Raw genomic sequence first — 24,693 nt, forward strand, 5'->3', positions numbered from 1 at the left:
TTCATATTTGAAATATGACATTGATTTTTTCTCTCTATGCAATTATTCCAAAAATATTTTGACTAGTAGCAGTTAACTTAAATCTTGAACAAGAGCATCTTCACAGAGCCTTACAGATTAAGTTAAAAAATCAATTTAGCCTTTAGGCAAAGTGGCTAGTGAATATCTAACAATCAAGTAATGCATGCATTTCAGTTCTATATATCCTTACAGTGCTCCTGTCCATTAACTACCCATTGATTTGAAAAGATCTATTTTCCTGATAATGGTTTTATGTGCAGTATGATCAACCTCATTAAATTCCTTATATTTCACATGAACACATGGATCGCAATTTCACATTTCTTTAAACAAACCCAACTGAAAGTAGTATTCTTATTTTTCCTTCATTTTATGCTTAAAGATTTTGTACAAGATATCTAGTCTGGTCTTTCCTAAGATGAAGTTTATAAGCTCTTTTTCAGTACAGTAAACAATATACAGTTGCAAGCAAAATAAACTTCCTTAATATCAGCAATATTTATGTTGTTTGACATGCCCTACAAAGGACCTATATGTAGAACATGGAAAGAATTTGCCATGGCCATTATAATGACAAATACAATGATCCTTATAAAGCTGAACTTGGTGCATCTCGTGTAGCTTTACCCATTGGTAAATAAGGAATGATATAAAACAATATAATAAACTTTCAACTCTTGTATCATCTCCTGAAGCTGAACTCTGGCAACATAAAGAAGAAACAACAGAAAAGAAACTACTGAACTAAAAATTAACTTCATCTGAGAATGTTGGACAATTTCTGTACCTAAGCCTTCAGCTTCACAGTCCATATATGGAGGGTGAAGTGGAAAGACAATTTATATACTCTCCCTCAAAACTGACCAACTGACTTCAATGACAGAAAATTAATATATAAAAAACCTAATAAAAAACACAGACAATTACAGATACCCAAGTTAAAGTATCAGTTGTAAATGCCACATTCCAACACATCAGAAATCTAACACAGTGCTACATTTACCAACCTCGCATATAGTTTAAGTAAATGTATTTAAAAACAAGAAATAGTATTACCTCATATACAGCCTACATTTTTCAGTCTTACAAAATATTCTGCCACCTATCTAAATAGTGTTTAGAGCTCCCTGTTCAATAATCCCATTTATTACTAAACACAGTAATTTCTAATGCATATTTTGGCTGAAGAAGGTTTTATTAGCACAGTTTCTGATTTAGTGAGGTAATTAAGTGCATGACTACCTTTCAGTGCCTTGGCCCTATTTCCCTATCATTAGTCATTTTTGGATTAACTTATTGCACTAGGGACTTGCAGAGAGAGATCTTGAACTTAGAAGACTACTAGAGGCACTCTAATACATATTCAGAATGGAGCTACCAGAACACATCAAATTGCTGTGACAGACAGTATTCCACAATACCTATGACCCCATGGAAAAATGTGCTAGCACATAAGAACTGTCCAAACCTGTGAAATCAGAGGGTGAGACATCTGCATGAGCACCTTGGGCATCTCTTAACTGAAGAAATCACTGAAGTGCCATATTATTAAATGGTAATGAATCACTTTTGTCACAAAATGTCTTTGGAAAGATCATGGTCAACTGATAATAAAATAAAGTTGATTTCTTAAATAGAAAGTCTTCCTCAGCTATGTACATTTTGTTCAACTGCAATCTAAAAATCAAAACCTGGACTAATTCTAAAATGTGACACATGGATGAAATGCGGTCGAAAAGATGCTGTAACAAGTACACGAGCCTGTTGATTGGTGAGCATCTACCCCATGCAAAGAACAACTCCACTTGGCATACTGCACATTGATTCCAACACTCACTTGAAAACCAAGGTAAGGAAGATGAGCAAGGTCACCAAGGTATAAATTACCTGCACACAGAGCACTGCCGCTGTGGCTGGAGAGCAGTGAACATCACAATCACAGAGTAGTTACGAGGTGGAGCCTTCACAAACCTTCGGAATTTATCTCCGTTCATGCGGATGACTGAGCGCCTTGAGCTCCACTCCATCAGCTGTTCCACTTTCTCAGCCAAAAGATTCTGTAATTGAGGACAAGCATGAAGAATGTTTAAGCTTAAAATTTAAGTGCTTTGTACCTATATTCTGCCTTTGCACTCTCCAAATTCCTCTGGACTGAAGATGGAAGTTATATATAGTTGTATGTAGCAGAGTTTAGCTAATAGCATAATTTAGTCTTTCATGTAGTCAATGAGACTTTAAGTACTTAAAAGAATAACTCAATGTGGTCTTAAACAGAAAGAATACATAAAATAAAATCAAACAGGTCGCTACCAAAGACAAAGGAGTAGAGTAAGGATCACTGCCTATCTAGAAGTTACCAGTACAGCAATTATGTAACTTTCATTTAAAAAACTGAAGTTTTAGAAAACACAGCCTTATGTTGTATTTATTCTATTTAGTAAAAATCACAGCAGGATATTGTCAGTCACTTGAGTACAAAGATGAAAGATCAATGTACCTACAAAGAGAGAGAAATAGTTACTATGTTTAGAATTTCCTACAAATGTATCATACAGAATTTAAATTCATGCAAGTTTTGTATTTTGTTAGAGACAAGACTGCACTGTCATATAAACTCATCTAGGTACATTCCATTATGAGATCAATGTTTTAAGCTGATCTCAGGACTGAGAAGCACAAAATATTTTGATTGAACTACCACAGTATAAGAAAAATCTGCTTGTGTATTGTCTTTTGCTTGAAAGCATTCCACCCCATGAGTGATGTAAAAGCAAGCTATGAGACATACTACAAGACAGCCCTCTTTATCTAACTATTCCTATGAAAATCTATTTAGGGTTTTGTTTTTTGGTTTTTTTTTTATCAAGTAAATCTGATGCCACTCATGCTCAGCAGAAAGTGTTTAGTTTCCTAAGTTACCTAGGTTCAGCAAGCTTGTACTGACCATGCTGTAGTGGATTGCTGCATACAGCATACCAGAATTAATGCATCTATCTTGGCAAAGTCTTCAGCTCCATGCTGACTGGCCCTGTGGAAGCTGCTTTATCAAATAAAAACTAAAAATAAGAGTGGAGGACACTGGAATATTACAACTCAGAAGCTAAGTGCTGAGAGAAAGTGAGAAGGACAGAGAAGGGGGCAGAGAGACAGGAACAGAAAGTGAGGAAGGCAGACCAAACAAAGAGGAAACTAACTTCAGAAAACTTGAAGATGCAAGAACTCTGTTAAAATACACATAAATTAGTGAAAGAGTTTACAAACTGGTCAGGCTCTGGCGAGGAGGGGTAGAACAAACTAGCTTAAAAAACCTATAGAAGTAGGGACACGCTCAGAAAAGAGAGGCTGATGACATGTAAAGGCAAACAGAATGTTTGTGTAAGAACAACTTGTGTAAGAGCAACTGACCAAGGAGACAAGGTGGGTATTCTGAGAGTTTTTTTAAAAATTGAATAGAGTAGAAAAATTAGGTCATCTAGTAACATTTTGACAAATCAGTAATGCTATGAATGAGAGTAGGGATAGATATATGGGGGGAAGGAAGGAATGAACTGAAAGGATAAAGAAAAATTATATTTTGCCTGTCAGAAATTCCATCTTCAAAATTATCAGAGCCCCTTAGGGGCTGTGCCCCCCTAGGACAGTTCATCACAAGGCTTGAGTCCAAAAGAGGCTTTGATGAGTATGGATCATGAACAGTTCTGAAATACCTGAATTTACTCGACCCTACAAAAAAAATCCTTTAGGTTTTTGTTCTTGTTCCTGTTTTGTACCAGAATTTAGCTAGTATTTGCAATCATGAATGTGAAGGAGAGATTACAACTTTGTTTATCATGAGAATATCAATGATTCAATTAAAACTATAATTTTTCTTCTTCTTCTAAAAGACATATATTTTTGGTGGTTTTGCCTCAAGAAGATATTATGTAAGTTCTTTTCTTTAAAAAGAATCATAAAGCAAATTACACAAAAATTAAGCTTACACATTTGTAAGATTTCCTTCAATTAACAGTGTCAGGATTAAATCTTTGTTCATTTCAAAAGATTCACTTGTTTTGCATCAGACACTACAGCCAGTAATGCACAATAACATATGAGGAGCTAAAAAGGATGGGAACTAGTATATCCAAAAGCTTTAATTATTCAAGCAAAAAGATAAACCAAAGAGAACTAATAAAAAGACATAACTTTTATATTAACAGAGGAATGATGCATAATATTCTACTTGGTACAGAAAAACAAATACTTTTCAGATTAGGCTTTATTCAAAGAAAAGAAACCCATGAAATAGCATTAAGGGTATGAAAGCAAAAGCATGATCTTGACAGAAAGAAAAAAAAAACAAGGAGAGGGAAAAAATCCAGCTCTATTAGTGCTACATAATTTGCTTCTATAAAATACAGTTATATAGAAGAATTTTACTGAGAGAAGTCCCAATTGTAGTTTTACTTGGAAGCTAGTTACCAATAAAAATTAGTCTTGATTCCTTTAGATTCAGCCATGTGTAATGTCACCTTTACATAGCTCTTGTGCACTATTCACTAAAGTGTTCTCAACCACTTTTATCACTTCTTGTTGTTCAGTTTTTCCTATATGCACCAGTAAAAAGCTAATAACTGCACTAATTTTATATGTGTACTACACTAGGTAAAATCAAGCTAATATTTCAGGACTATAGTCATTAAGTACAATGTATATACTTGCTTCACTGCATTCTGAAGAAATCTATTTTTTTCAAATAGAAAGTTATGAAATAGACTGCAGATAGTGTCCTGCCTCATAAAACATTCTGCTATAGGCTACACTTCTCTTAGGTAACTGACTGCACTTCAATATCCTAACAATATTTTGGACACTTTATTTTAGAAGCTGTCTTTTGCAGAGTAATTAACAGAAGAGACCTTGGGACTGACATCTCTAGAATTCACAGTGCAGTCTTTTTGACTTGTAAGTCTTTAGAAAAATTTGAAGGTCAGATACTGGTTTTGTCTATTACAAAATATTTTCACAATATATGCTCCTGAGTAAGTTAGCACCTTTTCCTCATTTCATTTAATAATGAAATCGAAGAAATAAATCTGAGAAATAAAAGTTTGCATTTTAGCCATGTATTTGACTTTAAAGCTGAGTCTTAAGGAAATATGGCACATTTTGAAGTTCCGTCTAATTCAGCTTTGGATCAAAAAGACACCTACCTAACAGATACCACACTCAGAAGATTGGTCAGTGTGTTAACTAACAGGCAGTGGGCAGGGTAAAGTGTGTTTTATGTATACTGAAGCCAGCAGTCTTAAGGATTTCATAATTCAGAATCTGGTTTGGATATTTTTGTAAGAAAATTATTTTTTTCAAGATAGAAGTGCAGAAAACAGAAAAACATACTGTTGAATAAAAGCATGACTACATCAGTCAAAAATTTTCTCCAGTGCAAAAGAAGAGTGTTGAAAAGTAAAGAAAAATTGACTAAAAACCATGTAGAATGAAAAGGCAAAATTTTTATATTACCCTTAGAAAAATAATCTACTAATATCCTAGAAAGCACTGTTAGAAAAGACAATGGTCTATGTCAAATTGGTTTTGCTCTGAAGATACTGAAACCAAACATATTTTCTTTCACCCTTTATTGTCCAACTATACAATCCATACATACAATTGTCAACAAAGTGAATTCTCATTAGGATTCTAGACACTTACAGACTTTATTAACTTGCCTCTTTCCACCCCCTAGGAAAAGTCTTCTGCCAGAGAAAATCTGGAAGTAGGAGAGAGAGGCTAAATCTACCAAAACACGTTGTGATGATAGACACAACAACTGTTACTCAAATCCAGAAAACAAGGGACACTACCTCATTTTCACTCCAGATTTCTATTCTTCTGCTCCTTTCTATAGTCTCTGCAAGTAAAGACTCTGCATATATTTAAATCTATTAATTTACAGAATTCCTCTAAGCACTTACCAGATTTATGTGGATAACTGAAAGGGTTTTAGTTGAAACACTAAGGGAAAAACACCAAAAACCAAACAAACAAAAAAACAAGAAACCCAAACCCTAAGTATGACAAAGGAAATTCTTCCTGTAAAAAGAAAAATCTGGGTGTGATGCTTGAATAGCTACAAAAGGATCAACAGATAACAGTCTGTAAAAGCACTGAGAACATTAAATCAATGAATGAAGAAGCAGCCATGTATCATTTACTTACTTTCATTAGCTGATGCCATAAGTAGAATATAAGAACATGTATGACTATGTGTGCAAACAAAATGAATGCTAGTTTCTGTAAACAAACAGAACTACAACATTACTTGCTGCTCCTACACTATTTTGTAGCAAGTGAAAATATATGGCACATCAACATTTTTACAAAACTAAATAACCCTTAATAATCTGAGAAAATCCAAAACCCAGGAATTTTCTTACACAACAAGTAAAGCTGTTATTTTTTTAGAAAATGGGATTACTTCATAAAGCAATCACGTACAAAAATTGTCCTTGCTCTTGAAATAGTGACAGTCATTGGTATCTTTTCCTCAATCCTGTTAAGCAGATGATCACTCCCCACTGGAAAAAAAAAAAGCTGCTTGGGAAAACAATTCTAAAAAATTCCTCTTTTATCCCTAAGGCTAGTAAATGATTATTTCATTTGCAGTTTTCCCTATTATTGAGTCATGAAGGAAGCAAAAGGTAAATTTCATCTTGGTTTCCAGTGATGTGATGAATCAACCAAGCTACCTGTCAAAAATCTAAGTGTGACAAGTTATGAAACTAAAGATGCTAGCAGGCCAAGCTTCTGGCACTGAAGCAATTCCCTATTAGGGACTGCTTCCCAGTGATCCCCCATATCTTCTCTCTGCTTCTTAACCCAATAGAGCTTGACATCTACAAGCCTTCCCTTTCATACTCTGTGACTAGCAGATTAGCTACTGAAAACACAGCTTTACTTATTCATTCTCCCAAGACACAGTTGCCTACAAGACTAAGCATAAACAACAAGAATCACCTTGTATACACACATGCTGCCTCACTTGACTTTTAATCTTTGTTGGCCAGATTTTCTAAATTTCTTTTGGTCAAATAACACTGCTGTGGGCAGGGGGTACCAAACAACAAAAAACAAAATACCACACATATTTTTTTAAGTGCTACTTGCTCTGTCTGTCCATTGGATGTCCCTGATATTTTCAAGATTTCTTCTTTAGACTTCCTTTCATTTACTTTGCCTTCCATTAAAACAATGTAACACAGGTAACCTAAGGCATAAGGGGTTATTGGAAAAAAGCAAAGAATTAAGTTCAATTATATTACTCAATGATTCAGTGTTCAAATTAACTCCTTCCCTTCAAAAAACATCACCTTTAACACTTTACATCTTTCAGGTTCCAGAAGAAGTTTCAGGTTTTTCTGATGTAACAAGGCCCTGAATAATGCTCAATATGTGAACCTGGAAGACTAATTCCTCAGCTTTAGAAAGACTGGGTCAAAAGCAGTAACATGAGATTCCTATACTAGGAAAAGTATAAATTAGCTAGAGACTCAATCTACTAATAAGGCTGAATGTAGCATTCCTTATTACTGAGCCATTCCCCTTTCCTACTAAATTCCAATTCACTCCAGTACCTCAAATTTCACTTTTTGTAGTGAAAAAAATAAAGAAAGGAGTTTCTAATTAATGATTTGACATTACATTTGCTACTGGAGATGAGCTAAATACAGATTTTGTTAACTACTTCTGAAATGATGTTGCAAAAAAAAAAAAAAAAAAAAAAGAGATGGCTTGACTTCCATGTTCCCTTTATGTGTATTTTACCAAAACTAGCTAAGGCAGATTGAAAAACCACCCTTGATGAAAATTCTGTTTTGTTCACTCAGGTGCATCAAATCCCCAAGAAATGCTAGCTCTGTACACAATTATTTCAGGACAACACTCATTGTGGAAAAAAACCAACCAAAAAGCAAACCACAAAACAAGGTTGCACTGATACTGCATGTAAACTATCTCATAAATCTATCTAATGCATGTAGCTTAAATTCCAACTTACTTTTACAGTCTCCATTCTAGTCTTTAATTACACTAAGAATAACAGTACAGAGAAACTAATAAATACATTTCACCAGTATGTTGTAAGAACAGTTAACTTCTCTAAAAATGTGTCTGATAAACATTCACAGATATGCAATTACCGACCCCATTAAATTGGTGGCAGAAAGATGATGGATTCAACATTCAAAGTGTTCTTACAGGCATTCATTCCTCTGCTGTCCTTGGTCACCTGATGTCTGCATAAAAATGTAATTTATGCTACCAATATATCAGTATCCTTAAACATATAAAAATATTTTTATCATTTGTAAAACTCAACACACAATAATGGCATATATTTGGATAATTTCATATAAATTTCCTATACACTAAAAAGGGAGAAGATAGAAGGCTACTTTCCTGTGTAGGTCTTCTAAACATGATCTCAAATAGCTCATGGACTTGAAAGGTAATTTCTTTGAACTGTCTGCATCTTCACTCTTCTCTCTAATATTTTCTAAGCTAATCTAAAACCTGGGGAAAAAGACTGAAATATATTTCACTTTTGTCAAAATTTATTCTCTTCATATTAATGAAAGTACCACCAGTAGCTTTATCAAAAATATTTAGTCTCTATTTTGAACTTGTCTTTAAACAGGAATAGAAACCATGGGTCATGTCAAATTTACAAACTCTGATTTCTTGATTAACAACCCTTAGCCTAATGGAGAACTCCCAGATTAAGTATCTGAATATTCCAGTGAGCAACACATTATTCTACAGCCATACACTCATAAACTAATTCTTCTATTGAGAATGACTATCAATACAGAAAATATTTTCTTCTATAATTTCTCTTCTGCAAGAAAAGAGAAGCATGAATTAATGCAAATATTACTAACCACTAAGATATACAGAAATCTGTTTGGATACTTTTTTTCCTTCTCAGATTATTTATTTATTTACAAGAAGCCATTGCCCGAACATAATTGAGAAGCCATGTAAGCTGGCACAGTATGACTGACTTAATATTATGCTCCATTGACTCAAAGTCATTTAGCTGTGACTGAGGATTTGCTTTTTGGAATGAGACGCTGATTTTCATCTTTATGTAAAATGCCTACATTGTGGCATAATACCTAAAAAATGTCCTTTTAAGGATGAATAGATAAATGAACAGAGAATCAAAACTACTGTGGTTTTTTGTTTCTTTTTTAAATTAATATTTTAGCCCATATGTTCTATTAGATTCAGAAAAATCTGGTTAATTTCCTACTACATGAAGCTCTCATTTTCTGAACATTATAAAAGTATTAACATTAATATTTTTACACTGTGTAAGATGCAACACTGAAAATAACCTGTGTAATAGTTTACATGGATGTATTTTGTCCAGCTGATTTTACAAAGGTCATCAATTTCCACTGAGTACAATCAAAAATTGACAACTGATTTCAAAATACAAGAAATTTACCATTTTCTACTTAATATTTTCAAATTTTTCACAATTTGTCACAAACTTTAAAGTAACTTACATTCATTTAAAGATAAAGTTCATCTGATTTAAATAAAGCCTATAAGATCAACAATATGAATTATAGAGTAAGACTCTAGTACTGTAAACAAGAGCATAGCTTATTTCAGGAAAGATAATACCTACTATATTGCATTAAATAAACAAAAGTTGAACTATTTAAGTTTTATAGAAATAAGCCTAGGTAAGATGACTTATACGACTATAGGCTTTTCACTTACAATTTTATTTTACTTTTTTTTTTCTTTATAAGCATGGAAGTAATTCATTACATAATGAGAAATATCAAAAGGTTGAATTATGAATTAGAGAAAAGATTCTACAACAAAAGCACCAGCTAAACCTCAAAGTACATTTTGCTTAGGTCACCTTTATACTGGAAGGATATTAGTCTCAGGAGAGCATAATATAGGACATCCAGGATGATTCCAAGAGTGCTTGTTATACACAAAAGCTAAAAAAGCTCCAGTTACTCTCAGTGGAAAACAATTCAGGGTGACCTAGCAAAAATATTGCAGAAGTTCTTAAAGATGGGAAGAAATTTTTAGCTAAATATTAAAATTATGCACAAAAAGTTAAAACTAATTCTGCACATATATTTCAATTCATTAAGATCAAACTCCTAATTCTAAATTACTATTTTTTTTCAATATTCAGAACCTTCAGATTCCTGGGAATTGGATTCAGCCATACCTTTAAGAGTGCTAAATTTATTATTTTTATGCAGATACTTGAAGTTAACTCTATGCACAATTATTATTTCACAAATCAAAACTCTTTCTAAGTCCAGGAACACATCTCAAAGCTGCAGATTATCAAGATGTTTAATATCAACTTATTGGCCTGCCATTTTCAAATATTTCTGATTGTTAGGTAAAATTAAACTTAACTAAGTCAGCATTTTAAACTAGTTGCTATTTAGATTGCCATTCTGAGTTTCTGGACCCCAAGGAGTTTTTTTTTGTTAAGTTCAGCTTTCTGCAAGAGTCAGAGCATTCAATTAGCAGAGTAGAGTTATGAGTTCACTACTGAAAGCCATTCAGGAACTAAAATATACTTTGTGTACCTCTCCCCTCCTACAAAGAATAGACTGCTCAACACATTAACAACATTGTATTTATGTTTAAAAATAAGTAACTCTTTCCTTCACTTCAGGGTTTGCTGAAATCAGCAGGCAGCCTTATTTAACCTAGATCATTTGAAGAAATTGTATTTCTCTACTAAAAGCAAAGGTCTAACACTACAGACATTTCTCCTCTGTTTTCTTCATTCTAAAACTAGAGTCCAGTATCTCCAAAAATGTGAAAATGAGTTCTTTTTTTTACTCTCAAGTACTGTATATGAAGTTGAATGTTCTACAGTGCTATATAACCAGTTGCTCCCTCTCAACTTTATCACAAAATCTCTTTGCCAGCTGAATCTCTTACACTATTCAAAAAGAAAGTGTTACAGAGTAAGCCATAAGAACCTGATAAGGCAGGATCAGGTTACTCATATACTAGTTCTGTATACACCAGAGCATGTAGCTCTAGTACCCCATGTATTCCAAATTACATGCTGCCCTGGGAAAAATTCAAATAACTTATGTAGTATATTCCTTAGGAAAAACAAACAAACAAACCCAAAACCAAATGAAAAACCAGAAAAAAAAGTCCAAATAAAACCCCAAAACAAGTAACAACAAAATCCAAACAAAACAAGCACCCACCCCTAACTTCGGCACAACTCTTGACAATGCTCAGTCATCTTCACAGTACAGAAGTGTTCACTGATGCTCCGATGGAACCTTTAGTGTTTCATTTTGTGCCCACTGCCTCCAGGCCTGTCACTGGGCACCAACAATTCTGCCTGTCATCTTAACCCTTCAGGTATTTATTTGCATCGATATAACTCCTCCTGAACCTTTGCTTTTCTAGGATGAACATTCCCAACTCTCTCAGCCCTTCCTCAGATCATTTTTAACTCCAGAACATTAGGTGGGAAGCATGAAAAGAGATCACTTTACTGAAGAGTGGTTCCATCCAAATTTTTGGTTTTTTCATTAATGTAAAGCAAGTTCTTCTTTACAGAGCAGGTAGCATCTAGAGAAAAGGTGACTTGGACAGACACCAACAAAACTGTTCCTTTGTTCAAAGCGTATTTATTCCCTGTTTCACAATAAAGTAACTCACAAACTGAATTGCTGTTGAAATACTGCCAATCATGTTTCCCTTTCTATCTCTTACTGCCTATTTCCCTGCATATTTGTGGAATGACAAGATTTTATGTTGAAAGCTGATAAAGTAATGATGATAGTAACTTCACAAAGAGGTAGTTCACCTCAGAAATTTGAGGTTGCTTTGATTTTGGTGGAATGCTACCAATAAATCACAGCTTGAAAGGTGTCAAAAAGCCAGAAGAGCAACAAAAGTTCAGGGTATTACTGGATTTTCTCCCCAAAAAATTAAAAAATTAAATAGAATCTGGATCACTTTTGCTCTCTGTAAACAGGCATGCTAGAGAGACATTTTACAAAGTCATTGATAACTCAGCTCTCCTCTCTGTGGAACCACATAGAGACTAATCCCTCAAAGCCCTTAAGCACTGTGCTACACTGAAGAATTACCCAGACAACCAAATCATGGCTAATGCTAAAAAAAAAAAAAAAAAAAAAGAATAAAAATCTCTCTTCCTCTTCTTCACTTTTCTATGTTATTCCAAACACCAGGTTAAAATACAGATGCTGTATTTCCAGTCTCTGCAAGTACAGAATAGATGACTGAACTGCTACAACGAAAAGAAGTTTTATTAAAAAAATCTTATGAAAACTAGCTAGGGAAAGCATCAAGAATTTAAAGTGCATTAGATTATAAAGAAGACTGGGAAGGGGCAGCAGCAGCTACTGTTAAAGAAGTTTAGGACAAATCAATTCAACATTTGAAATGTAAAATGCAGAGTAAATGCAGAATAAATCAGAGAAGATTTGGTTCTGTGAGTGAAAACATACCAGAATGAAGGGGCAGAAATTAAATTGTTTCAAGGCACATAAGCACTGTTTGGTAATCAGAAATATAACTGCTTGAACAGGAAAACAATGAGACCTCAAACAAGCATACTGAAATAATTTTGACAGAATTTCCTTAAGAATAATGCCTGCTTTTTTAAAACAAATTGCTCCAATAAGGAATACAAGAGTACTTCAACTTTCTTTGTTACTATATAATACACATTTAAAAAGAGGATATATAACATAAAAGAATTTAGAGAAAGCTAAGTGACCTTTAACAAAATCAACAAATCAGCAGAGTTCTCCATACAAGCAAAGAAAAACTGGTTAACTTCATGCAGAGAATACATAAAGCATCTAGTTGAAAAATATTCTGGGAATGAATACTCTGGCTTCTTCATCTTCCAAAACATTAAAAAAAAACCCACAATCAAACAAAACCAAAAACACCAATCAAAAAACCAAACCTAAACAAACACAAAAACCAGCAACAACAAAAATGCTGAAACCCCAAAATCAACACATAGGCAGACATCATGAATTTGTCTTTTTGGTATTACTGAGAGAATTGTCAAGTACCTATTTCTTATTGGCACCTTAATACAAAAGGTTATCTTGCTGATCAGTACACTGGGAAGCTAAAAAAACAGAATTAAATTTCTCACTTGCCTCTTCACAGCAAGTGAATTAAGAGAGTAATGTCAGAGGAAAAATATGGTGATGATAAGTAATTAACACTTTTTGTCTTGTGACGAGGCAATTAAGTACTTTCTGAAATAAGATATCTAACTATGCACAAACTAGTCTGCGTAAAATTAAAGAATTTTAAAAATTATAATCAAAAATTGCAGACAAAATAATTAATCTTTAGAGTGGAAAAAGTTGTTACTGCCAAAGACACTGGAACATCTCGTGACGACCTACCACTGATACAAGTTTTACTTCCTCCTTAAAATTCCACGTGTTCTTTATGTTTTATCCATTAACCCAAGTACCCATAGGATTAAACCTCCTATGGTAGAAGAGAAATAAATATTATGCAGAACATTATTGCTATTCTCACCAAAAAAAATTGTAACTCCAGACTTGGCTAATATGAGACCTATCAGGGTTAAAAACAATTACAGATTTAAAACAAAGCAAAACAAACAATAACAACAAAAACCCACCACCCAAACAAAAAAGCAAAAAACCCTCTTAGATTATTCTTTTGCTAAAGAGGAACGTAATTTCAAGACCTAAACCAGTCAAGAAATAATAAGCTTCAATTCTGTAAAAGACCAAGTAGAGATCTATGATTATTCTGCATCTAAAGTTTAGATAAACAAAAAGAATACTTGCACTTTTAAAGAGTAGGGTGCTTAAGGACAGAGAAAAAATAGAGAGAAAAAAATTATTTGGTGGTTTGTTTTTTGTGGTTGATTTTAAGGAGTATGTTGATATGGAATAATGAAAAATATAAAGGAGAATGGAAGCATGATTATAAAATTTAATATTCCACAGACTCATCCTAGAGCTTTGCTTTGAAAACAATTAGAATAATAAATCTGAGAAGTCCTTTCCCTATTTTTTTCCCAGCTGAAAAAGAGACGCTTTTCCTAATTTTCCCAATAATCTCTTTTCCTGATTACCTTAATGCACATAGATATATTCTCAAGTCCTCTTTACATCCCAAGTCCATCATCATAAGAATATAACAAAGGCAGTACCAGCTCTGGCCACAAGTCAGCCTAGTCCATGCCCAATAGTGGATTCCCACAGATCTCAGGTACTATCCAAACATATTAGATATACCAGTATATATCTTCCCAACCTTCATCATTTGCATCTCAAGGACATGCTGAGGTAGAAAATACCATCTTTGTATTTAAAATAACTCCACAAAGAATTAACACTGAAAAATTACTTAAGTCAAAGGCTACATAATCTTTAAAAGGTAAACAATTCATATGCGAATAAAATTTACACGCATTCTTGTCCTGTCTTGGTTTGAAGCTAGCTGAAAAAGATTTAACATAGCTAATTCAACATATTATCCTATATTTAAATATTCTAGTTTTGATATCTGCATTCTTTAAGGTCAGTATTAGACACTAGTTAAGCACATCACCTTCCAGCTCCCCCCACTCTCAACTCCCATTCAACCTAGATTTTGAATTCAAGTTTGGCAAATAAAAATGCATCTCAGAAATGCTTACTTATAACCTGGGGAATGAACAGAAATGGTTTCCCTACAAAAAGTTTTCCTTATTGAGTGTGTCCATACTCCACTTAATCCCATGGAACTCCAAGCCACTTCCCTAGTTCCTTTAGAAATACTGCAACAGTAGCCATAATAAAGAACTAACAAATTTTGCCAGTTAGAAGACAGGACACATTGCCACTACTATTTTTTACAGTAGCACAATGGTCTAAACTAAAGCAGATGCTATTGGAAGGAGAACTCAGGAACTGACCCAAAAGCACGGAATGGTTCTGATCTGTTTACTTCTCAATTTAACAAGACAAAATCATTTACAGAGATAACCTAAGAAGCATGTTAACTAGTGAAAGATCAAGTGAGAAAAAATCTTTGATAAGCTTACACCCCTCCTGATCCCTGAAGTAGAGTAAGAGGGAGGATCTTCTGATAGATAAAGAATAATTGCTATAGAGAGGAAGATTAGATAGCCCTGAAACCAATTGTAAGTGATAAGTAAGTGCAAAGCACATCAATACATTTAGCAACAGAATTGGTGAATATTCATGGAACATGCAAGAACAAACAGTAAATCACCTCATTACAAGGAAAAATGCCAATCAGGAATATTGACATTGGTTGCACCACTTAAATATAATCAGTCTGGGAGATTCTCGTCACAGTCTTAAAAACACGACAAAGCAAATAGTACTTATCAATTCATTCCAGTTTTCATCTGGGACAATTTACACTCCACATTGTTCAAGGGAGTCAGGGTTTCACAGTTCAAGAACTGGACATTAAAAGAAAATACATTTTCTACAGAACTGTCCTATTCACTCTGTCAAAATTTCCTTTTCTGTGCATTACATATGTGCACGTGCCTAACTAAAATTCTCAATGTACACAATTAGTTTGCCCCCTCTATATTTAGAAGAAAACAGTTATGAAAAACTCTCACTCTGACAAGCCTAAAGATGAGTACAGTAATAGGAATTACATTCAGGTTCAAGAAATCCACTGCAGACATTTCAACTCCTCCCTGAATATTCAGTGAAATAATACATCAGTGACCACAGGGAGGAGAAAGCATCACCAGAAATTAGATGCAATTACTGCCCTAATCCCTACAGACACAAAGACTGAGAATACACTTTATCTCCATTTGACAGAAACCTATCCTTTTACAAGAACACAACATGATTTGCTAAAAAGTTTTAGGTCTGAATCACATTTAAAAATAAGTATGAGGCATTACTTTCCAATTTACTTTGCTGGTACACAAGTCCTTATCTCCCACTCCAAGAATGCAGCTAAACTGAATTGAATTTACTCTGCAAAACAATGTATATAGGACACAATAAATACAAATACAAAAAAAAAATAAAAATAATGCAGTTAAATATTCTGCATTATGTATACACATGGACTTACATATACAGGACTGAAACTGGATGATATTAACCAAGAACACAAATGGGTTGCTTTACACACACACTCCAACTGGACTGAAATAATCTGACTGCCTAAGTAACTTACTATTAGTTTGGCTCACTGGTTTCGGCCAAATATCCAAGAATTTATTTCTGAGGCACACGGTTAGAAGAGACCATATTTTTCTGAAAAAGTACTGCTTTGTCAAAAACTATGTAAATGAGTGGTTCAAAAGACAAATAAGAGTGCAGAAAGGCAAGTATTTAAAGATTTCATAATACAGAACAGACATGGCTTGTGAGCCAGATGGCTTTTTACCAACTGCTTGTAAAAGGGGCTGGGAGAAATAATCTGTAGCATGACTAAGTCAATTTGCAGATACACAGTTCTGTCTTCAGGATAAGTTACCAGAATTTGTAACACTAAAGTAAAGCTTCATATTTACACAAAATCAAATACTCTGTCTGAGGCACATTAACAGTTGCCATTTAGAACAGAGTTAACCAATGAGAAAAATTAACTCTCCAGGTACTTCTAAAAGGCATTTAAACAGACTATCAGGGAGAAGTAGCAATATGCAAAAATAAAGCAGTTTTCAGATAATTGAAACTCAAAATTTCAACGAATACAAGAAGTTTAAGGAAAGGGTATATTTTCAAAACATTAATCCAAAAAGGCAATGCTTTCAGGTATTAAAGGAAAATTATCCTAGAGAGAATTCAGTTCCTCAATAAACTGTACAAACACCTTAGAGCAAGCTCCACTCTCTGCTGATCTTTCCTCACAGTCCATACTACAGCTCCTTTTTCACTTTATACCTTTTTCAACACCCACTGTCAGGAAAATATGCACTTTTCCCATGGATATTAATGTGAACAAAGAGAAGTAAGTACTATTGACTTACTGATGGCAGACTGGGCCACCAGAACTGTTGGAGCAGAATACAGAATGGAAAAGAAATTGAATTTCTTCTTGTAGGGAGATTTCCAGGAGATATTCTAAAAGGAGCACAGGATCAACAATGATATGGGGAGGAAAGCAGACCTGAAAAATGGTCGAGGGCTATAAGGACAAAGGATGCAAGCTTCTGCCACATGTACAGTATCCTCTAGTATGTGCTACAAAGCTGAAAGAAGCAGGAAGTTACATTCAAAGTGCTAAACAAAACCTACAACAGAATCCATGACAACTGTACTGAACTCACAAGTGAGTGAGTTCAGTGCAACCTTTGAACTGCAGAACATTATATTTCCTTGATATTACTGACACAGAATTTATAGGCCAAAATACATTGTTCAGCATTCAAGTATAATATTATAGTTCCACTTACATTGAACCAGATGTGCAAAGGAATTGTTCTTTTGGTATTGTCATTATTTATGTAATCAGGGCACTAAGAAATCCTAATCAAGGAGCAGAATTTAATTGTGTGTTACTGGAGAAGTACATCAGAGACAGTTGTGGTACCTAAGAGTTTGAAAGCTGCAAGTCAAAGAAGACAAAACACATGTCATTTGCTTATTTATATATTTCTACACACAGAATACAAGAGAACCAATGAAGACCATGGATTAACATGGTTCACAGTTGCTTTGCCACATTTTTTGTCTAACCACAGACAAGATTTTAGAAACTTGAGAGCAAAATGGATTCAAACAGTCATTTAAAAAAAACAGTTTTTGCAGTGCTTTGTGATGAGTTGTTTCAATAGGAAAATATTAATAAAATTATTCCAGACATACTTGTCTTTAAGATTTAAATGAATGGACAACAAAGAAGATGCAGGATAATGAAAAGAGAGAAGTTGATACAAAAGATTGCTTACACACAGAAAGGATAAAGTAAAATATCTTTGGTAACTTTTGTTTACTATTCATAGTTGCAGAAGGAAATTATATATAATCTGTCACATATACTGATAGACTAGGGCTAGAAAATAAACAGAAGACAGATGTGGTAAGTAAAACACTGTCATTTTTGCAAGTTTCCAAAGCAGCCATTGCCTTAATATTCATTAACTGTACGGAATCTTTATTTTATCCCCGAAGCCCTAATTATTGTGAACCCACACTGTCATCTACATTTTTTGCAAGACTGCATCCTCTCCCTTTTCAGAAAACTTAATTAAATCTTTAATAAGCCAGTATAAATGTAAAGGATGTGGAAAACATAATATCACCTTATGCATATTTATTAAATTTCTGCAAACCCTAAAGCATTTCTCCCCAAATTAATGGTATGGAAAAAATTGATTTTAGTTTACCTACCAATTTCTCTTCTTGCAATAATTCCATCTGTTAGTTCTCATGGCAGGGGCCTTGGTACTAAAGAGCATCTGAATACAGTTTGCAGAAGTTGGTATCAAGCCCACAGCTGATCACTTCCTCAGATAATTGATTTAAATAATCCTGTTTTAATCATTGTGTGAAATTAAGCATGAAATCTACCCACCCTCAGCAAGTGGACAGCCTTATTTTCATATGCTTGCACAAACTGTAGCATAAAATGCAGCTTAAGATCATCAAGGAAGTTACCAATGACATTCTAGTGGTGTTACCATGATATAAATATGAATTATGGCGTTGAAACTGGTGATAGTATAAGTGAAATTCCTAAAAATACTTATTCCAATACAGTTACTTCAGGTAACTCATTAGACCTCTTTGACAAGCAAAGATCCTAAGATAGATATGACAGATCACTGAACTGCATGCATGTATGCAAATAATCTTCTCCTAAGAACAAACACTACTCTCAAATAATATTAGCATATTTAAGCCATCCAGGGGGCAAAGGAGGACAAAACAATGTTCAAATGTTCCAAAGAATTGAAAAAGTGCACTAGTTTTGGAGAAATTACATGAGCTCTAAAAAAAAAATAAATTAATCTTAATTCCATCTTTGAAGCTTGCGATGAAAACCCTATAAATTAATTGATTGATTAGACATCTGCACACTGTTGATTTCCTCTGGTTGTGGAAAATTTAACAGCTATGAAAGCATGACTTGCATTATTCATCTGATCTAAGTTTGAGATCTACAAATGGCATTTATAATGTCAGCACCAAATTTCAGTGCTGAGCACTCTGATAAAACATTTGGCTAATATTCTAAAAAACTGTATCAAACCACCTTTCAACTACCCAAAGCCCAATGATTAACAAGATAGTGGATCTAGCCTATCACTCTGCAGGACATGTTTTGTTCATCAGCAGTGATATAAGAAATGGTTATCATTACCTATTGATGGCCTATCCCATGCCAGTATGATAAACATATGCAATAATATAATTGGCTAATTACTTCCTCATTTCTTCATTCAAAAATTGCTCTCTCCTCATCAGCTTAGAATTGGTATTCATTTTCCAATGGCTGCCATTCTTCCCTCATCCCCCCTCATCACAGTATTTCAGGATGGTCTTGTAGAAGTGACCTTCACACTTTGTTCCCAAGCACACAGAGCAATCAGGTGGGTGAGTACAACATAGAGAAATACTGCACCATTAGTTTTTAATCACAGGATATAACCCATGTCATGCATAAACCTACTTGTCTCTCTCCAAATGACTGATGGAAGATGACCACTATATTAGACTGAAAAAAGACTTCTAGAATCATCTCATTCAAAAAAAATTATATGAAATGAGCATCTCTTATTAGTTACTTAAAGATCTAATGAGTATTCACTGCAGCACCATTGCTTTTATCAAGATGTAATACAGTTTCAATTAAAATAGTTTTAAAAATCATACATTCTTGATACTTAAAATTGTTTTTAAAATTCTAAATGTTGTAGAGGTCATCCTCAAATCATAGTTAAATTCAGGAGTTTCCATGGGCTGTTGAGGGCATTATCCAGTTTATAAAGTCTACAAGGATGGAGATTCTGCAACTTCTACAGACATCCTCTTCATTATTAATTATTTTTTCCCTTTAATTTCCACTGAAAATTTCCTTCTTCCTGCACCTCCTGGCTGTCTCTGTCATTTCACTATGCAAATTACTAGATTATGAATAACACATCCATTCCTTGTGTTTCTTGGAAAAAAACTGAAGAAAAAAATTAAGAGCTCTGATCTTTCACCAATTCAGAAACTGCATTATTTTCAGATTGACAGTTACCCACAGAAGGGAAGAATCCCTGTTCAAAGCATGTACAATATAAAACTTACACAATCTGAAAAACTGATTAAGTTTGATATGCCATATCAGCCATGTGTGTGCATAGGAAGAACCAAATGTGTTTATCATAATAGTAACATACAAGTCCAGTTCTGAAAATTTAAATCTCTTCTAAGTCAAACAGGTAATGTCCAATTCAAAGGCCAAACAATCAGAGATTTACTCCTAGGTCAATGTTACTTAATTACTCTCAGTCCCATAAAGCTGAAACTGCATTCGCTGTCTAAGACCATCATCAATAAAAGATCCAGATATCAGCTCAATTATCATTAAAGAAGTATGTGGTTCAGTAAGAGAATGGGCTCTTAAGCATCTGCAGTACAGAGACCAATATTTGGTAGAGTCTTAGTGCAGTATAGAGTGGGAAAAGGAGAATGTTACTTTTAAGAATGATGACCCACTGTGAAGAACATGTTTCCATACTACACTGATTAAGATGTAAACAAACCCCCTCCACGGAGATGGTCAAAACATTATTGCAATCCAATTTGTGCGTGGCAAAATATAGGTCTGATTACATAAAAAGTTTGAATATAAATGATTTGGAAGCTTCACTTCATTCAATATTCATGGTTAAGTGATAGAAAAAAAAATCTACTTCAGGCCAGAAGCGATTCTTGTAAAAGAACAAATTAACTATGAAGCAAGGTAGCTGTAAAGCCTTTTGAACAGTAACTCTATTCAGTAAATTCAGAAGTAAGTCAAATGGACAACACTGCTCTAGATAGTAGGAGAGATGAAAAGCACTCACTTTCTTTGACAGCAAAATACCTGGCAAAGATGAAGATTAATAAAATGAAAAGGCATGAGCTGTAAGACTTGTCAATCCTCTCTTGATGCAGTTGTAACTACAGATGTAGATTCCTTAACAGCATCATTCCGTAAAGCATGGAAAGAGACATGCAAGACCTAGGATTGATGAACTACTCATGACTGAGCATTCCTCATGGAGAGATCCATTAGTGGAAAACATTAGGCTCAAGAAAACCAGAACTGAAAACAATGGAAAAGTGGAAGATTACAGGTTGGTGAGGAGATAACGCTTCCCCTCTCTGGGTACCCATTTGCAGATGTCCTTAGGGAAAAAAATACTGGATTAGGTGAACTCTGACTGAATGAGTAAAGCCATTCTTACCCATCTTATATTGAGATCCTAGATGATTTGATGTTATAAATTATTCAAAGCACAAAGTAGTTTTAAACCACTGCTCAGAAAGGAATTAAAAAAGAAAATGTATCTTCTGATTATCACAATATGGCACATGGTTTCCTGTTCTGGGAAGAGATATCATCTGAACCATTTCCATGCAACAGAACACAGCAACAGGACAAAAATCACTTCCATAAGGGCTTCTGTCAATAGATGGATAACAAGAGAGGCAATGATTAGAGCTTAATGAATGAGAATCATCCCTTTTATATATTAGAGCAGAGAGTGATCATGATGAGATCAGAATCCATTACTAGCTTTATGTATTTCAGGGAACTGCAATAAGGACTGAAGCAGGAAAAATAAAAGCATTTAAAAGAGATCATATTTGTTTTGATAGCATTTCACACCATGTCATCCCATTTTTCTTCTCCAAATGTAGCAAAGTACAAAGAATTTATAGAGCTAATTCATGCAGCCTAGTTTCACTTTTCAGGGAAGAAATGCAAACTTAAAACCTACAACTCACAATGAGGACCTTCAAGCCAAAAGCAAGGAACTTATGAAATCTCAAAGACAAAAGAAGGTCATAGACAAAAAGAATCATGACGAGTCTCTGGAGTCTGAGAACTACTACACTTTATGCCATTATTAGAAAAGTCAGGTCCAACAGAATCACAATCTGCGTTGAATATCTGTAACACTGAATGTCCTTTAGTATCTTATGGTTAGAAATTGTAATTGGGGTATCTGAAGGATTTATCCTTGTTGTTACTTTGCAGCATTTGGAAACACAAGGAGAGCACATGACACTTAAGTATATGCTAACAATCAGAACAGTTACAGTAGGAGTTTCCACAGAGAAAACCTGAATCACATGAAACAGCAAATGAGTATTTTCTTCTGCAGTGTGAACTGCAAGATAACTTTCTAAAACAATGACTTATCAACCTGGAACCAAATGAATGATTGATTCAAGAGCAAGTTTAAAAAGTTAAAAACTGAAAAATAAATAATTAAAAAAGGGATACTTAAATTTCTATCTTTACTGCAAGGGGTATAGACCTGGAAGGAAAGCTGACACAAGGCAAATAACTGAATTAAGAATGAATACAGCATTCAGTCAACTCAGCAACAGGGAGAAACTCAAATAGTGACTGAAATAGGCTGATGGCAACAGGAGAAAGAAGAAAATGGTATGACCTAGTCTTTCTTGAGGGCTGTCAACAGAGCCCATCTGGGTCCTGACAGGATATACTTGTATAAATACCAGCACTAAATGTGCACATGGTCTCTGATTTTAAAACAAATCACACAGATCAGAAGGTAAGAGAAAAGATAAGTACCAAATAATGAAATCAAACCTTTGATTCCTTTCCACAGTTGTCTCCAGATATTATAATGATTACAGGTATGCTTTCTGCTCCTACTCCAAAGAAATCCAGAGGGTTTACAGGAAAGAACAACAGGAAAATTTCTAACCAATACAGATCTCTTCAGAGACATCAATTTTACTCAACCTACTTTTGCATTTCATTCATCTCTCTCCTTAGAGGAGAGCAAAATCTGACAATCTATCTTAGAACAAGTGATATAAAACAGATTGTGGGAATACTTTTAAAATTCATCTGTACATACCAAGAGGAGTAGAATATCGAAAAGAAGGGAAAATTTTGAAATACCAAAATTCTTGAGAAGAATGTTGTAAATATTGTAGAAAAGATGAAACTAAAGGCTATAACGAAAAACATCTAGATAATAACACAAGTGTGACAGTAATTCAGAAGTATGATGACAAAAAATATACAAAGGAAAACCATCATATGAGGAAAAAGTAGAATAACTGGGAGCTGCAACATGAATAAACAGACTGGAAGAAAAAGAATGCAGTATTACACTGCAAGCAAGAGACATACAGCCTAATACAGGAAGTGAATGTAGGCAGTCTGAAATTTGTCTTTGAACAGACCAGAGAACAATTTTTGGCAGAAAATACACAAATAACTTTCCCCAGGGCAGCCACAAACGTTCCAGGATGAAGTCTGCTCTTTGAGTTGAGCAGGCTTTAAGTTTGCATCAATATATGTGAATATTCTATTTCTAGAGAAAACAGAAAAAGCTGTGATAATAACAAAAACTAAAAAAAAATAGGAATTAAATTATAAGAATCAATCCACACACAAACAAAAAAACCCCACTATCTGGGTCATAGGAATAAAATAAGGGGACTTTTAGGTTAAACAGAATATGAACGTAGTCACAGGAAGAATAAAAGTAACTTTTTCTGTACCAAGTGAAGTTTGTAGCTGGTGAATCTGCATTTTATAAAAACCCAGAGGGTTTTGAAAACAAGTTATACCTTGAAAAACAAAAGAAAAGAAAAACAGGTGAAAAAGGCAATGAAAAACTGTATTAGAAGATGACTACAAATGTCAAAAATCTGCTGAATCCCTATCAGAGGAAGGATACAAGATTATAAGAGAAAAATCTACTATTATGTTTTTCTTTATGAGCAGAATGGCTAGAGCGGCATAAAATTAGAAAAATATGCACCCTTGCATCCACACTTTTTCAAGACCATATTGTGCTGGCATTGTCAAAGTTTTAAAAGACACCAGGGAAACTGGGTTTTTTTGACCATGTGCAACCATAAATATTTGATGGACTTCTATTATACATTCAGTTTGTTCTGCTTTCAGAAAATATCATAACACACAGAACTCAATTTAATAAATCCTTTTAAGTCTAACAGACTTTTGCAGATTGACAAAACCTATCATGAGCACTTACAGAACTTTTTTCCAAAACTAAATTTACTAAATTTGACACATTATTTGCTACTAAGAGAGGCATAGAGCACATAAAGACCACTACTTTTCCAAGAAGGACTGAAAATAATTTGTGTTGCCATACCTCAGAAATAACAACAACAAAAAAAAAGAGAAAAGAAAAAAAAAGGAAAAGGCAATGTATACTCCTTTCTTTGCTATGAAATGGAAAAGGCAAGAAAAAAGGGAAGCATCATCCTTTACAATTTATAAAATGGACAAGCAACCAAAAAAGTTACACAGAAAACCAGTTACATATCTAACAATTGAATTCAAATACCTAAAGTCTGCTGACAACTTCAGCATTAGGGGCAGTCCTATCAATGTCTCTCTCTCAAGCTGAAAAGGTAAGACAGCAAATTT

The 24,693-nt window shown here is 34.1% G+C and overlaps 1 protein-coding gene across 1 annotated transcript in view; it reads right to left on the minus strand.

Annotated features, from left to right (window-relative positions):
* The window catches only part of TUSC3 (tumor suppressor candidate 3), a 109,167-nt gene that overhangs the window by 69,803 nt on the left and 14,671 nt on the right, over positions 1 to 24,693 (minus strand). The window contains exon 2 of the mRNA XM_066549089.1: positions 1,909 to 2,078. Coding sequence (XP_066405186.1) covers positions 1,909 to 2,078 — 170 coding nt within the window. The remainder of the gene's footprint in view (positions 1 to 1,908; positions 2,079 to 24,693) is intronic.

Source organism: Molothrus aeneus, chromosome 4 (genome assembly GCF_037042795.1).
Source record: "Molothrus aeneus isolate 106 chromosome 4, BPBGC_Maene_1.0, whole genome shotgun sequence".
NCBI classification, from domain to species: Eukaryota; Metazoa; Chordata; class Aves; order Passeriformes; family Icteridae; genus Molothrus; species Molothrus aeneus.